The 17,188-nt window shown below is 41.6% G+C and overlaps 1 protein-coding gene across 3 annotated transcripts in view; it reads left to right on the top strand.

Annotated features, from left to right (window-relative positions):
• The window catches only part of LOC106569929 (collagen alpha-1(XIV) chain), a 91,064-nt gene that overhangs the window by 34,272 nt on the left and 39,604 nt on the right, over window positions 1-17,188 (top strand). For all 3 annotated transcript variants that reach the window (XM_014141684.3, XM_014141686.3, XM_014141687.3), the window contains 10 exons: window positions 868-1,007; window positions 1,347-1,473; window positions 1,857-1,996; window positions 2,521-2,653; window positions 3,010-3,078; window positions 3,557-3,699; window positions 6,176-6,305; window positions 7,548-7,670; window positions 8,970-9,119; window positions 11,858-11,974. In XM_014141684.3, the coding sequence (XP_013997159.2) occupies window positions 868-1,007; window positions 1,347-1,473; window positions 1,857-1,996; window positions 2,521-2,653; window positions 3,010-3,078; window positions 3,557-3,699; window positions 6,176-6,305; window positions 7,548-7,670; window positions 8,970-9,119; window positions 11,858-11,974 (1,272 nt within the window). The remainder of the gene's footprint in view (window positions 1-867; window positions 1,008-1,346; window positions 1,474-1,856; window positions 1,997-2,520; window positions 2,654-3,009; window positions 3,079-3,556; window positions 3,700-6,175; window positions 6,306-7,547; window positions 7,671-8,969; window positions 9,120-11,857; window positions 11,975-17,188) is intronic.

Raw genomic sequence — 17,188 nt, 5'->3', positions numbered from 1 at the left:
GTTCAATTACAGGCTCAAAATGGCCAGAAACAAAGAACTTTCTTCTGAAACTCGTCAGTCTATTCTTGTTCTGAGAAATGAAGGCTATTCCATGTGAGAAATTGCCAAGAATCTGAAGATCTCGTACAACGATGTGTACTACTCCCTTCACAGAACAGCGCAAACTGTCTCTAACCAGAATAGAAAGAGGAGTGGGAGGCCCCGGGGCACAACTTAGCAAGAGGACAAGTACATTAGAGTGTCTAGTTTGAGAAACAGACGTCTCACTTGTCCTCAACTGGCAGCATCATTAAATAGTACCCGCAAAACACAAGTCTCAACGTCAACAGTGAAGAGGTGACTCCGGGATGCTGGCCTTCTAGGATGTTATTTTCATGGACTATTTTTTTTTGCTTTTCTTTCAAAAACAAGGATATTTGTAAGTGTCCCCAAACTTTTGAATGGTAGTGTAGATCCTTGCCAAACTTTAAAACCTTTCTCTCCAACTTCATTTCCAATTCCCTCATGAACCCAGTTCACCTTCACTGCATCCTTTTCATGCTCCCTGCGTCTAAAACTAAATGCTGACCCTGATTTAAATTGAGGTGAATGAAGCGCAGCAAGAAAATCCAGGGAGTAATTCTAAGCAGGACTTCTAGCCCTACCTAAAGTAAAGCTCCTTGTTAAATTTTAACTTTGCCAGATAATGTGTTTTGTGCGCAAAAGGCCATTCTTCTGCCCTTTTGTTCCTCAGAGAGGAACTCTCAAACAAAAAGAGTCACGTCATGCACCGGCGGGAGGGTGACTCAGGTTCTTGCGTTTAATTGGAACCGTATTAGGGTTGACCTGTGAGCCGTGTTCCTGTTCTCTGCCCCCCTCTTCTCCCAGTACCCCTGACCCCGGCGCGGAACCTGCGCTTCTCCAACGTCGACCACAGCTCGGCCAGACTCACCTGGGAGGCGACGTCCAAGAAGGCCAACGGTTACCGCATCATGTATGTCAAGACCAATGGAGTGCAGACCAATGAGGTGAGTGCTCACGGCACTTTGCCAACAATGTAGCTGGACTTTAAGCCCATGAATAGATTGTGTTAATGTTAATGTCGCAGACTTTCCCCCTAAAGAAATAACTTTCCAAAGACAGTTAGCATCTTGCTAGCATATAAACCTTATAGAATGTGATATATAATCTGATATATGGTTCTGCCTGATGTATTTAAAAGTAGGCATCCCTGGAAGGATACCACCTTTATGAGATGAGATAAATAAAATAAATAAATATATTTATATACAGTATATATGTTTTATTGTCACATAGAGGGACTCACACTGACCGTTAACCCTGACCTCTCTCTTCGGTGGCCGTAGATGGACGTTGGCCGCATCAGCACCCTGTTGCTAAGGAACCTGACGTCATTGACCGAGTACACGGTGGCCATCTTTGCTATCTATGACGAGGGCCAGGCAGAGCCCTTGACTGACAGCTTCACCACTAGTAAGACTGCCTCTACCTGTATAAGCAATGCTATTGGCAGCTCTTGGCTTTCAACAACAGCCTTTATGATACAAAAAAGGCCATAAATGCTGTGGCTTGTAGAAGGTGCCATAGAAATATAATTACTAAAACGGACGTTCCCATTCAATTCAACGTCCCTTGGTGGATGGGCATTCTATTTCTCTGGAAAGTGCTACCAAATTATTTAGCTGCATTTGAAGAGGAAACACTGATGTAAGTCATGAACACTTTCTTACATGTGATAAAGTCTATCTAATAGAGAGTGCTGACTGTGAATATGATCACTCATATGTGGGATGCCAAAATGATGTGGAACTCCTTCCATTATTTTGAGGCTTCTTTACCCGTTGTGTCTAAACCAGAAAGGGTCCCGGAGCCTCTGAACCTGAGGAGCAGTGAAGTCTCCACAGAGAGCTTCAAGGTCACCTGGGAACACTCAGCCCAAGACGTGGTCCTTTACAGACTCACATGGACCCCCATCAGAGGAGGAGACACTAAAAAGGTCTGTGTCTGGCTGTCTTATCTAGCTGGCTGACTGACTGACTGGCTGGCTGACTGACTGACTGGCTGGCTGGTTGAATGGATGCACAGTTCTCTTTCTGTCTGTTACTGCAATTATGTTTCATTTTGGTGTCTCACATCAGCTAAAGAATCTATGACTGCAATTGAATTGTCTCTGCTAGAAGGTTTTCAGCTACGTGATTTCTCTCAGGTTATGCTTGCTGTATTGGAAGTTGTACAACTCACCTCCCACAATGCTTGGCCTACTTTCTATCACATCCCTGAGCAGTTAAAGATTGACCATCTATCAGGCACTCATTGAATATTGACACAAAGCCAGTCATGCTAGATACAGATATGGATTGCTTACTTACCTTCTACAGTATGTGTTTTGAAGTGTTATTTTGAAGCCCTTTTGGTAACTGTAGAATTCCGGTCCGTAAGTGCATTTGGTAGCAGCATAAATATCTAACGTTGACTCAACTTCTCTCTACATTCCCCTCCCTCCCTCCCTCTATGGTGAAGATGCTAGTGAATGGTAAAATGAATAGCCACCTGCTGACTGGACTGAGGCCCATCACTGAGTACGAGGTCTCTCTGATTGCTGTCTTCAGAAACGAGGAAGAAAGCAACGCCGTGACCCTCACAGAGTCAACAGGTAATTAAAGAAAACTCCACTCCAATCAGGGTTAATTGAACATTGGGGATTGTATTGATTATTGTATTGATTTAGTGTTGCCACTGTGCTACTGCTTGCTCTTTGGGGGCTTTGAGGCGGGTTACGATTAAGCACTTTGTGAATTTCAATGCATTTGTTAGAATCGTGCATGTCCACCACACACAGCTTATAGATACATACCCATGTCTTGTATGTGAGACTGGTCTTGAGAAAGACCTTGGTGCTGAAACATTGTTATTAAACAGTCTAAACTATAGACTCCCCTCTTATTCTTCTTTTGAAGGCTCAATATACACATTTACTTAATTGATCTGACCATTTTGTCTGTTTTTCAGTGGCAAGAACAACGACTACCACAAAAGCTACTACTACCACAACTTCCACAAAAGCTACCACCACAGCAGGTCGGTCTTGTACTGTAAAGATTTTTATAAAGAGATTTTTGTGGGAGCTTTTAATAGTATTTTCCCCCAACTAGTCCTGTTGATTATAATAGTGATGGTAATGATAAGGGATTGCATTTAAATAGTGCTTTTCACTTGGTTTAAAATTGCAACTCACCTCATCAATAATATGTTGCTATGATCTCACCAGGATCTCTGTGTTTTGTTTGCCGTCTCTTTCTGCACTGTTGCATCATTAGTCTAATGATATTGTGTTTATTCAAATGTATGCATCCACCCACACCGTCTGCATAGTAAAGCCACCTGGTGTCTCTCTCCTCGCCCCATTTTCCACCTCCCTTTCTCAACTCATCCTTTTTCAACCTCCCCCTCCCTCCACCTCTCCCTCACTACCCTCTTTTTCTACCTTCCTCCAACCTCCTGTACCCTCTCTCCCTCCCTCCCTCCCTCCACCTATCTCCCTCCCTCTTTCACCCAGTTGTGCGTCTGGGTGTGAGGAACCTCCTGCTCAGCGATCACACCACCTTCAGCATGGAGGTGTCCTGGGAGCTGCAGGACCGCAACGTGCGTCAGTACCGCGTCGCCTATGTCACCGCCAGGGGAGATCGTGCCGAGGAGACGGTAAGACGCAAACAAGAAGAATTCCTTTCTTCTCCATTAGTATGATTCCCAATATCTCCACAGCCTAGCTCTAATTCATATTTAAGATAAACAGAGTATGACCCCCCCATGCTTCCTAGTATGACCCTCTTATACGGCCACTACAATAAAACCAGCCCCTTGCTCTCCCATTAGCGATAAGCTTACATTGTCTGAATGGATTAGCGTTGTATTGACGCCAGTCATTCAGCCAGTGTCTCTTGAGAACGCACTGCTCTTGGTGACCATCCAATGATTAGATATGTATGTATGGGAGAAATTGGGGTTGTATGGTAGTCTTTAAGCGTTTGTGCCAGATGCATAGTGATATAGTGTTTAATCAGATTCCTTATCTATTGATATCAGAATGTTATAGTCCGCTTTGTATTTGAAAACTGGTGGTGGGAATGTAGTCGATAAGTAGTACTTATCTCTTGTATGAACCTTGCTGGTTTTGTAATGCGGCATCCTAAACCAATGTTACAGCCTCATTGAAAGATAACTATACAATGCAATCATGACTTTCAATGACAAAACACCAATTCATTCCTAGTCCACTGCTATAGTACAGGAAAACTGGGAAAAGCCACTGAAACCTCGCATTTGATTTCTGAATTCACTGGCAACTTTCAGCACCACAGCCTGAACAGCTCCCATCCAAACACAGGTTATTGAAGGCCAGCCAAGCAATAAGAGCAGTAGAGTGGAACCCACAGCCCTACTTTGTAGTAAAGTCAAGGGGATTGAGAGTTTGCATTCTTCACAGATACTTCATTCCCAACTAGTTTGAACTGGACAAATTATAAATAGTTTGAGGGAGCGACCAAGTTATAATTTTTTTTAGGCAACGACGGTGGCACTGGGACTTGGCTACTTGGGTCACACTCCGTCCTGCGGTCCTCCCCTTCGAAAAAGATAGCTGCTATTTTCATCAAGTTGGCCTGAAATTGATTTGTCAAACACGCCGCTTGTCACGGCTTTGGAACTTTTTGGGATGTAGGCGAGGCTAGACCGCACACGCTCGGAATGCAAACAGGAATGAGAGGAGGAATGGAGACTGGATGAGAGAGAAACAGAGACGAAGAGAGAGGGAAGAGGACGAGTGGCTGCAGTCCAGAAATGACAGACATTCTAGGTGATTCTGAAATTAGGCAGCCTACATTACGAATTCACAGTGTTCACATGTCGAGTTATGCGTTGTGCGGTACATAAGTCAATTAACGTCTATAGCCTAACTCCTGAAAGTTTAAAAGTACCTTGTTTGACTATTTTTCCAATTAAATGTACTGGTATCATTGTTTAGATAGACATTGAATTTGAAATGGGGGTATAGACTATTATTAATTACATTTGTTCATAAATTGGGGGCAAAGTACAAAAAAAACATACTTTTAAATGTTTACTTTTGTAATCCGACAGTCCAGGTCACAACGGGCAATCACACAGCTTTTACTCTCGTTTCTCCCACTCTTCATACCTCTCGTTTCTCTCACCTCCTCTGCCCCTTTGTGCAGGCTGCTTCCTCCTTTATCCCCAAGCACTCCCTGGCTTAACGACCGACAGCCTTTCCTCGTTGGGGCAGGAAGTCCATATAAGGCTTGGGGGTGGAGCCAGCTACCTGCAAGATATCTCTCCTCAATTACCACTCCCCTCAGCTCTCCCTGCCGTCTGCCACAGTACATACAGAGATTCACACGCAACCAGAGCCAGTATGATTCAGATCTAGTTTTCTGCTCAAGTGCAGACCTGACATGTTCTTAGCTATTTTTGGGACGTATTCTTCTTTGTCATTCACTGTCATTCATTCCCCTTCATGCCCTAGACTAGAGATTCTCCTGAATACAGTAATAACTTCCTTCATCTGTGTCTTGTAATCATTCAGTTTACTCAGTCATTTGCTGAATGGTTTTCTTCAGTACAGCATGTTCATTCATGCACTATCACACGTTATTGCACATAACATAAGGAGATGAAGATTTGCTTGGCGGCAGGTAGCCTAGCGGTTAAGAGCGTTGGGCCAGTAACCAAAAGATCACTGGTTCAGAGCCGATTTGAGCAAGGCACTAACCCAATTTCTCCTGTTAGTTGCTCTGGATAAGAGCGTCTGCTAAATGATGTAATGTAAAAGCTGTGAAAACGGAAGTCAGATCAATCTCTCTGTTATCAATAAAAACAAATATCATAGAGCTCCTATTAGCTAGCCTGATACCAGATATTTTTGTCTGTCTTGCCAACTCCTATGGTCATTGCTTGGCATGACAATGACCAAGCAATGACGCACATACAGGTCTGGTGCAAGGCTACCTACTAGCTGTATCTGTTCTTCTGATACAACCCCAGTACATTTAATCACCAGTCACATCGACCCAGCATGTCTCTTCACCGACCTCCACTCCAGACAATACCAGAACCTTGTCGTCCTCATATTGTGATTGGCAACTGTGTGTGTGTGTTCTAGAAAATGGTCCCAGGTGGTCAGAACAGCCTCCTGCTGCAGCCACTGCTGTCTGACATGGAGTACAAGGTGACGGTCACCCCGGTCTACGCCGACGGAGACGGCCCCGGTGTCAGCCGCATGGGACGCACCTGTAAGTCTGCCCGCATGACCTTCTCGCCATGGTGACACGGACTCTAAGATATACAGTACCAGTCAAAAGTTTGGACACACCTACTCATTCCAGGGTTTTTCTTTATTTTTACTATTTTCTACATTGTAGAATAATAGTGAAGACATCAAAACTATTAAATAACACATATGGAATCATGTAGTAACCAAATAAGTGTTATACAAATCAAAAGATTTGAGATTCTTCAAAATAGCCACCCTTTGCTTTGATGACAGCTTTGCATGCTCTTTGCACACTGAGTATACAAAACATTAAGAACACCTGCTCTTTCCATGACACGGACTGACCAAATTAATCCAGGTGAAAGCTATGACCCCTTATTGATGTCACCTGTTAAATCCACTTCAATCAATGTAGAGACAAGTTAAAGAATGATTTTTAAGCCTTTAGACAACTGAGACATGGGTTGTGTATGTGTGCCATTCATAGGGTGAATGTGCAAGACAAAAAATGTGTCTTTGAACGGGGTATGGTAGTAGGTGCCAGGCGCACCGGTTTGAGTGTGTCAAGAACTTAAATGCTGCTAAGGTTCTTAATGCTTAACAGTCTCCCGTGTGTATCAAGAATGGTCCACCACCCAAAGGACATCCAGCCAACTTGACACAACTGTGGGAAGCATTGGAGTCAACATGGCCAGCAGCCCGCCCCCGGTGGTTGTCAGAAGCTGAAAGCACCCACATCATTAACAAACATTTTTGAATGGAATTCACATTTTCATTCTTTATCTTCCTCAAAAGCTTACATGAGTAGTTACTGGAGAAGGTCTGGAGAAGTACAGGTCTGGAGAAGTCATGCTAACTACTGAATAGAGTTGTAATTCAGTCCAACGCTGTGAGTCTGACTCAAAGTTAGTCGTCTTAAAGCCCATCAGACATGTATCGTGTTTAATTTAAGAACTCCCCAGTGTGTCTTTTTAGGACAGGACACTGAGTGACTCATATGTACGCAGAGTTTCTCATCTACAATTCATAACTGTACTTGATGAAAATGTACCTTATTACTGATTGAGTTCTGTTCTCTCTCTCTCTCTGTCCATCGCTCACTCACTCTATACCTCTATCTCTCTCTCCCTCTAACTTTCTGTCTGTCTGTCTCTTTCGTTCTTTTTCCCTTTAACTCTCTATATCTATCTGTCTCATGTCTCCATACTTATTTCCCATCTATCCATCTCTTCTTTCACTCTCTCTTTCATTCATCCTGCAGTGCCACTGTCTGCTCCTAGGAACCTGAGAGTGTCGGAAGAATGGTACAACCGCTTCCGTATCACCTGGGACACGCCCCCATCCCCCACTATGGGCTATAGGGTCGTCTACAAACCCATCTCTGGTATGTACACGCACATTCAAATACATTACTACTACTGCTACAGTATTGCTATTATTACTAATATTATTACTACTACTACCATTAGTATATTACTACTACTTCTACTACTATTATTACTACTATCACTACCAATACTAGTACTACTACTACTATCAGTACTCCTACTACTACTCCTACTACTAGCTTCCCTGTGGCTTAGTTGGTAGAGCATGGTGTTTGCAACGCCAGCATGGTGTGTACAACGCCAGGGTTGTGGGTATGATTCCCACGGGGGGCCAGTACAATTTTTATTTTTTTTAAATGCATGAAATGAAATGTATACATTCACTACTGTAAGTCGCTCTGGATAAGAGCGTCTGCTAAATGACTAAAATGTAAATGTACTACTATTACTACTGCTACTATTAGTATATTACTACTACTACTATCACTACTACTATCACTGCTACTACTAGTACTACTATTACTGCTACTATCGGTACTCCTACTACTACTACTACTACTATTACTACTATTACTACTACTATTAATATTACTACTACGATGATTAGTGTATTACTACTACTTTTATTACTGCTACTATCACTACTAGTACTACTATTACTACTACTACTATCAGTACTCCTACTACTACTACTACTACTATTACTAATATTACTACTACTATCAGTACTCCTACTACTACTACTATTACTACTAGTACTACTACTAGTACTACTATTATTACTACTACTATCACTACTACTACTATTACTAATACTACTGCAACTGCTACTGCACACACACAGTGGAAAAGTGCATGAATCCTCATTCAATATATTGTGTTAACTACAAAGGATGATCTTCTAGGCCACCTACGCTTGTGATCCTATTCACATGTGATCTGTCCAATTCATCACCTTCTAAGCACAAAATTCTTATTAACAGAGAAATACCTATCATGCTATTGATAGGAGGGCAAACCGTATTGACACAAAACATGTTTAAAACTTTCCACACAATTATGTCTAAAGCTATTTTCTGACTGACAAGCCACTACACTCAACTCCACTTCACCCTTCAATACGATGTAGTATTCATGAAATTCAAGCAATCACGGACAGCTGAAAAAAAATCAATAATGTCTTAAATGCTCCTTAGACGAGAGAAGCCTACGAGTTCTGCAAGCAGTGTGCTGTAGTATGTGTGGTGGTGAATGTGAGCTGTCTCTCTCTCTCTCTCTCTCTCTCACACACACACACACACACACACACACACCACACACACACACACACACACACACACCTCTCTTCTCCACAGCTCCGGGACCTGCATTGGAGACCTTTGTGGGTGAGGACGTGAACACCATGCTGATCCTGAACCTGATGAGCGGTACTGAGTACGGCGTCAGGGTCATTGCCTCCTATGCTACCGGCTCCAGCGAGACCCTCACCGGCAAGGCCAGGACATGTGAGTAGACTAGCCCCAGGTAGAATGGGACTTGAGAATGGATACTTTGCATAATAAACAGTTAATGAATCGATTATTCAACTTATTTAACTCAGCGCCTCCAGGTAGAACGGGACTCCAGAATGGACACTGTGTATACTGTAACTGCATAATTACTTACTTATCCTCTTCGTGCCTACAGAACATAACAAACCTTTATTCTAAACAGTTTAATACTTACTACAAGATCTTTGGTCACATTGACGCTCATCAGAAACAAGACAATTGACATAAAATATAGGCATTTTTAGATATTATACCACATTCGTTAGTCATCATCTTCTTTCCATGCCAATGTAAGGTTGAGTTAGACCTCTCTCTACATTTACCCAGAGTGATTAGGGTTCAGTGCCTTGCTTAAGGGCACATCAACACATTTTTCACCTATTTAGCTCAGGGATTCGAACCAGCGACCTTTCAGTTACTGGGCCAAAACTCCTAACCTCTAGGCCACCTGCCGCCCCTGTAGGTTGACTGGAACTGTCTGAGTCAGTGTGAATTATTGAGTAGCACTGCTTCACTCCATTCAGAGACTGAAGACGCCACAATGATATCAAGTGGCCCGGCAGGCGTGCCTAATGTAGTACCAGTGTCAGCGACTCAGCACTGTAACAGAAATCATTGTCTTATTAGAGCTGGCAGCTCCCAGATAATCAGATTGTAGGGAGGAGTGGAGACTAGAGACTCGCATTCGTTTGCGTTAAAACTATGATATCACCTTGTGCATAATAATTAAGCAAAGCACGCTTGGGTAGCGTGTGATTTTGAAGGGCATAGATAGCAATATAGCCATCAGGATAGGGGTGTCTCTTGGGTGGAGTTTGATTCCTGACTGACATACAGTGAGCATGTTAATGAACAGGGCACTATAATAAGAGAAAATGGGGATGGCTCAATGTCATGTTTAAGATCTCCTTGTCTTACTGTTATTTTTAAATATAGTTGTGTTGTGAAAGTTTATGAATGGCTATATTTTATGTAGTATGTAACACAGTCTACCTTAAATATTATGAATTTATTCATATGCATTGTGAAATTTGCATGTTCCAAGATGTGCAGATGAGATAATTTACCAAACAGTTGTGGGTAAATTTGTTTTTGTGACTCTCAGTACAAAACATGGACATAATTTACTCCAAACTCCCCAAAACACTATATCCACCAATTTTTCACATTTGTGTTTTTTCCTCTGAAATTATTGCTTATGGGTACTTTCATGTGTATAAAATATTACTGTTCTCAGATTTTTTATGCATATATTTTAGATGTGTAGTAAAATGTTTATTTTTTTGGCAAAATGCTATATATCCATTGTTTAGCTGGATGGAATGTTCGTATCCTGTATATTTGACTGTGATACGTGGTTGTCTCACTTAGCTTGTAAGATACATTTACTTACTGTAAGTCGATCTCGATAAGAGCGTCTGTTAAATGACAACAATGTGAAATGCAAATGTTATATATACAAATCTCATATTACTGTATTGAGTTATATTATTAGTTTAAATTTTAAATATTGATGTCACAAATTTATAATTTGTAAATTTCTTTGTTAAAAATGTAGTTATTTGTTACATTTGACTCTGTAAAACATAGCTGTACTACATACTTCTCTGAGTGAGGCGGATATATAGCATTTTGCAAAAAAACTATTATTTGTCTCTCTGAAATGAAACCATCAAGTGATAGATTTTAAACGAATACATGTCTGTCATTGAACAACTCCATGCCATGATTAGATAGTGAAAAAACATACCAATCTTTTTCATATTTTCTTTAAACAATATAACCTAATTTACTAACATTTCTGAAAATGGATATGTAGCGTTTTGGAATGAAACTGTACTGTATGTCCCACTGAAATATTCAAACCCATAGCAGCACGCAATAATGAGATTAATAAATGTATGCATATATTTGCATAAATGGTTTGTACTGTTGATCGTTAGGAGTAAGATACCGGCACCATATTTCAACTCCCAAAATAACTTTTACGCAATGAAAAATACATGCGTGGGTTACGGAAGCCAAGACTCCATATGTTTAGAGTCCTACCCAAATGGAGACATATGCTGTGTGGCGATAGATGTAGCGCCTGACGGTAAATGTCTGCTCAGAATTGTTAAGGATATGCAGGGCTTGTGCTGTATCATTTTATCACTGGTGTTTTTACCGTCACTGCTCTGGTTAAAGTCAAGTCATGATGACAAGATTACAAGTCTTCCCTGTGGCTCAGTTGGTAGAGCATGGTGTTTGCAGCGCCAGCATGGTGTGTGCAACGCCAGCATGGTGTGTGCAACGCCAGGGTTGTGGGTTCGATTCCCACGGGGGGCCAGTACAAAAAAAACAACGCATGAAGTGAAATGTATGCATTCACAACTGTAAGTCGCTCTGGATAAGAGTGTCTGCTAAATGACTCAAATGTAAATACAACCCAATATGTTCCAGTACAGCATTACAGTCTACTGGATACTGATCCATAGACATGCTTTTCAGTCTTAGGCCCGTTGTGAAATGGGTTCCAGTATGATATGGTGGATCTGCCACATGCAGGACAACAACAAAGGAGTTGGCTCAAGCAGAGGCAGATCTGGCATCCATGCTCACACTATGTTTCTCCTTCAGAGGAGTGATATGGTTTCAAGTGGGATGTGGTGGATCTATTACAGTAATAATGTGCCTGTCTCTCTCTGTCACAGTGTACCTTGGAGTGACCAATCTGAACACCTACCAGGTGAGGATGACCAGCGTGTGTGCCCAGTGGGGTGCCCACCGCCACGCCACTCTGTACCGTGTGGTCATCGAGTCGCTGCTCAGTGAGTACCGAGCACCACACAAACATACACTATTATCAACTTGCCCTGTGCCTTTTGAACCAACAACAGTTTGTTTACAGTATTGAGATTACTAAAAGCAAGTAATTTGTCGTGGCAGGAAAATATCCACACCCTCTCCTTGACAGTATTTAAAATGTTTAATTTCACCTTTATTTAACCAGGTAGGCCAGTTAAGAACAAGTTCTCATTTACAACTGCGACCTGGCCAAGATAAAGCAAATCAGTGCGACAAAAACAACAACACAGAGTTACACATAAACAAACGTACAGTCAATAACACAATAGAAAAATCTATGTACAGTGTGTGCAAATGTAGAAGAGTAGGGAGGTACGGCAATAAATAGGCCATAGAGGCTAAATAATTATAATTTAGCATTAACAATGCTGTGTGCAGAGTTACACTGTACAGTACAGTATATGCAACCAAATCCACATTGGTATTCCCACACACTGACACAGCCACTCTAGTGGAAGGAGGTGATTAGCATGCGGCCACACGTCTCCATGTGGATAAGACTGTCAGCTCCCCCCTAAAATCCACATGTGATCCCAGTCAGGAATTATGCTCCTGGCAGGGAATCTCGGTCGGGACACGGAATCCTGCCAGGAGGAGGATTCACTTGTAATCCTGACAGAGATTTCACACATCCCAACAGAACTGAATAAGGAACTGGGGGATAGTCATTTGTAACAGTATTCAAATGCTATGATATACCATGTTATATTATGCTATATTATATACAGTATAAAGCATAAGATATAACATCAGTAGGACAGACTGTACAGGTTTGGTACAGGGGGTTAGTATTTGGGGTTAGAGTTTTGGTTTAGAATCATATACAGTACAGTAGGCCTACAAGGCTTTTTAAAAGGTGAGCTGATTTGACGTTTACATATCCTATAGTTAAAAAAGTGAACGATGGCTAGCCAAGTGTAAGTGGGGACAAGATATACAGTACATTCGAAACTATTCAGACCCTTTGATTTTTTTCACATTTTAAAGCCTATTTCTAAAATTGTTTAAATAGTTTGTTTCCCTCATTAATCTACACACGATACCCCATAATGACGAAGCAGAAACAGTATTTTAGAATTTTTTGCAAATGTATTAAAAATAAAAAACTGAAATCACATTTACATAAGTATTCAGACCCTTTACACAGAACTTTGTTAAAGCACCTTTGGCAGTGGTTACAGCCTCGAGTCTTCTTGAGTATGACGCTACAAGCTGTATTTGGGGAGTTTTTCCCATTCTTCTCTGTAGGTCCTCTCAAGCTCTGACAGATTGGATGGGGAGCGTTGCTGCACAGCTATTTTCAGGTCTCTCCAGAGATGTTAGATCGGGTTCAGGTCCGGGCTTTGGCTGGGCCACTCAAGGACATTCAGAGATTTGTCCCGAAGCCACTCCTGCGTTGTCTTGGCAGTGTGCTTACATCCCCACAGCATGATGCTGCCACCACCATGCTTTACCGTAGGGATGGTGCCAGGTTTCCTCCAGACATGACTTTTGGCATTCAGGCCAAAGAGTTCAATCTTGGTTTCATCAGACCAGAGATTCTTGTTTCTCATGGTCTGAGAGTCTTTAGGTGCCTTTTGGCAAGCTCCAAGCGGGCTGTCATGTGCCTTTTACTGAGGAGTGGCTTTTGGCTGGCCACTCTACGATAAAGGCCTGATTGGTGGAGTGCTGCAGAGATGGTTGACCTTCTGGAAGGTTCTCCCATCTCCACAGAGGAACTCTAGAGCTCTGTCAGAGTGACCATCAGGTTCTTGGTCACCTCCCTGACCAAGGCCCTTCTCCCCTGATAGCTCAGTTTAGCCAGGCGGCAAACTCTAGAAAGAGTCTTGGGGGTTCCAAACTTCTTCCATTTAAGAATGATGGAGGCCACTGTGTTCTTGGGGACCTTCAATGCTGCAGACATTTTTTTTGTACCCTTTCCCAGATCTGTGCCTCGACACAATCCTGTCTCAGAGCTCTACGGACATTTCCTTTGACTCATGACTTGGTTTTTGCTCTGACATGCACTGTCAACTGTGGGACCTTATACAGACAGGTATGTGCCTTTCCAAATCATGTCCCATTAATTGAATTTACCACAGGTGGACTTCAATCATGTTGTAGAAACATCTCAAGGATGATCAATGGAAACAGGATGCACCTGAGCTCAGTTTCGAGTCTCATAGCAAAGGGTCTGAATACGTATGTAAATAAGGTATTTTTGTGTTTAGTTTTAATACATTTGCCAGAAATTTCTAAAACCTGTTTTCACTTTGTCATTATGGGGTGTTGTGTGTAGATTGCTGAGGATTTTTTATTTATTTAATCAATTTTAGAATAAGGCTGTTACATAACAAATGTGGAAAATGTCAAGGGGTCTGAACACTTTCCCAAGGCACTGTACTTGTTATGCGGATGACCGTAATTGCACCACATTTTTGAAAAAGTTAGGATGAGAAAGAAAAACAATTGGGTTTCTTGTTCAACGTGCTCTGACAGGTAGTTCCAGACACTTTTGTTCCAGATTGTAGTTAACTAGATACTGAATTTGCATCGAAGCAGCACATTATTAGGCAAAACAATTATATTCAGGAAAAGATTCTAGGTGCCTTTTACCTTCTAAGTCATAATTATCACTTCACAGACGTGAGACTTCCAACCAACTGTCAGTGTGGGTGGGTGTTTGGAAGTGAAATTAAACCTGTGTCAAAGTGAGAGTTTGCTACTCAGTCAGTGCCGTAGTCCTAAATAGATATTTAAAGTTTATGAGAAGTTTTAATGCCCTCAAATTGGTCTAAATTTGCACTGAGTCCATATTGTATGCCCTTCCATAGGATTATACGAAATAAATCCTGAATTAATGAGAACCTGGCATTAATATAATTCTAGCCAATTAATGACATTCAATTAACAATTTCTCCTAATATACAGTACAGTTAGCATTTAGCGGAATTTATGCAACAGGTGGAATATTTCAGTTATAGAACATTTAAAATGTCAATGTCACATCAATGCTGTGTCGATCCAAATATGAGTATAATCTGTCAGATAGGGAAATAATGCAAGCAATTCATCAAGTTTAACACTAAGACCTAAACTTCATTATTATCATGTAGCGTTTCGCATATTGCAATTTCACAGCATTACCTTTGGGAGCTCCTGAAATATTAGATCTATCAGCCGGCATTAGGCCCAAATTAGGATTTATGATGGCTAGATAAATATATAATTACCCAAAGAAAATATCACCTCGGTGTATGTGGGAAAATGGCTTGAATTGAGGCCTTAAGGGGAACGTTCCAGAATAAAAATTATGGGGTGAGAAATGAGCCCGCCACCTATACAGGAGACCTAATAATGAGATTCTATTCAGATTAAGGCCACCGCTTGGGTTGCCAGATATTTGAATAACCCCCACAGTTTGTGTAAGAGGCACAGGTCTTGATACATGTTTAAGACACAGCTTTAGCATGTTCAATAGGTGCTAATACTGTGTGCATATTCAGCTCTGTGCTTTTTAATGACTTAATACAATGTTAGACACAGTAGTCATTGGAAATGACTTTATAGGATGTGTTTGAAATGAGGCTGTTACTTTGTCAGAATCTCCCCACCTTCAAGTTCTATGTATTACTCGGCTACATTGTCAGTGATTACAAAATATGCCAACTGTACCCTGGTATCATCTGTCATCTGGCTGTAATAATACTAGTCCTCCAATTCAGAAGATGCTTCACTTGTGTCACACTCAGATATTGATATTTACTTGATGCTTAAAGGGATACTTCGGGATTTTGGCAGTGAGGCCCTTTATCTACAGTGCATTCTGAAAGTATTCAGACCCCTTCTCTTTTTCCACATTTTGTTACGTTGCAGCCTTATTCTAAACTGGATTAAATAAAATACAAAATCTCATCGATTTACACACAATACCCCATAATGACAAAGGGCAAACAGGTTTTAATTTTTTTATGTACATGAATAGATTTTTTTTTTACTGAAATTATTTACATATTTATTCAGACCATTTGCTATGAGACTCGAAATTGAGCTCAGGTGTATCATGTTTCCATCATTGAGATGTTTCTACAACTTGATTGGATCATTCTTAAATGGAAGAAGTTTGGAACCACCAAGACTCTTCCTAGAGCTGACCGCCTGGCCAAACTGAGCAATCGGGGGAGAAGGACCTTGGTCAGAGAGGTTAAATGCGGTGGTTCGCGCGTTTAGTTTTGCTCAAATACTGCCATCTATCCACGGTTTCTGGTTAGGGTAGGTTTTAATAGTCACAGTGGGTACAACTGATTTGCCGAAAGGAGGTCGGGGGAGGGCCTTGTAGGCATCCCGGAAGTTTGAGTAACAGTGGTCGAGTGTTGTGGCAGCGCGAGTACCACAGTCGATATGTTGATAGAACTTCGGCAGCCTTTTTCTCAAATTTGCTTTGTTAAAATCCCCAGCTACAGTAAATGCAGCCTCAGGTTATGTGTTTTCCAGTTTGCATAAAGTCCAGTGGAGTTCTTTGAGGGCTGTCGTGGTATCAGCTTGAGGGGTGATATACACGGACGTAACTATAACCAAAGATAATACGGTGATAATACGGTCCGCATTTGCTTGTGAGGTATGTTATCACAATTACACCATGAGTCGTTAATCATGAAACATACACCCCCGCCCTTCAGACAGTATATCCCGAAAGAGCCATGTTTCCATGAAGCAGAGTATGTTACAATCCCTGATGTCTCTCCCTCGCCCTGAGCTCATCAACTTTATTATCCAGAGACTGAACATTAGCGAGTAATATACTCGGAAGCGGTGGGTGGTGTGTGCACCTCCTAAATCGGACTAGAAGACCACTTCAAGTACCTCTCCTCCGCCGGCATCATTTTGGGTCGGCTTCTGGAATCAGTTCAATTGCCCTGGGGGTGCAAACAAAGGATCCGCTTCGGGAAAGTTGTATTCCTGGTCGTAATGCTGGTAGTGCTGGTGAGTTACCATCGCGCTGATATCCAATAGTTCTTCCCGGCTGTATGAAATAACACAAAACATTTTCCTGGCTAACAATGTAAGAAATAATACATAAAAAAAAAAAATACTGCAAAGTTTCCTAAGAGTAAGAAGCGAGGAAGCCCTCTCTGTCGGCGCCATCTTAGATACCCAAGAAGACTCGAGGCTGTAATCGCTGCCTACATTTTTATTTG

The sequence above is a fragment of the Salmo salar genome, chromosome 14, assembly GCF_965601325.2.
Source record: "Salmo salar chromosome 14, fSalSal1, whole genome shotgun sequence".
NCBI classification, from domain to species: Eukaryota; Metazoa; Chordata; class Actinopteri; order Salmoniformes; family Salmonidae; genus Salmo; species Salmo salar.
This window is presented reverse-complemented; position numbering and strand designations above follow the sequence as displayed.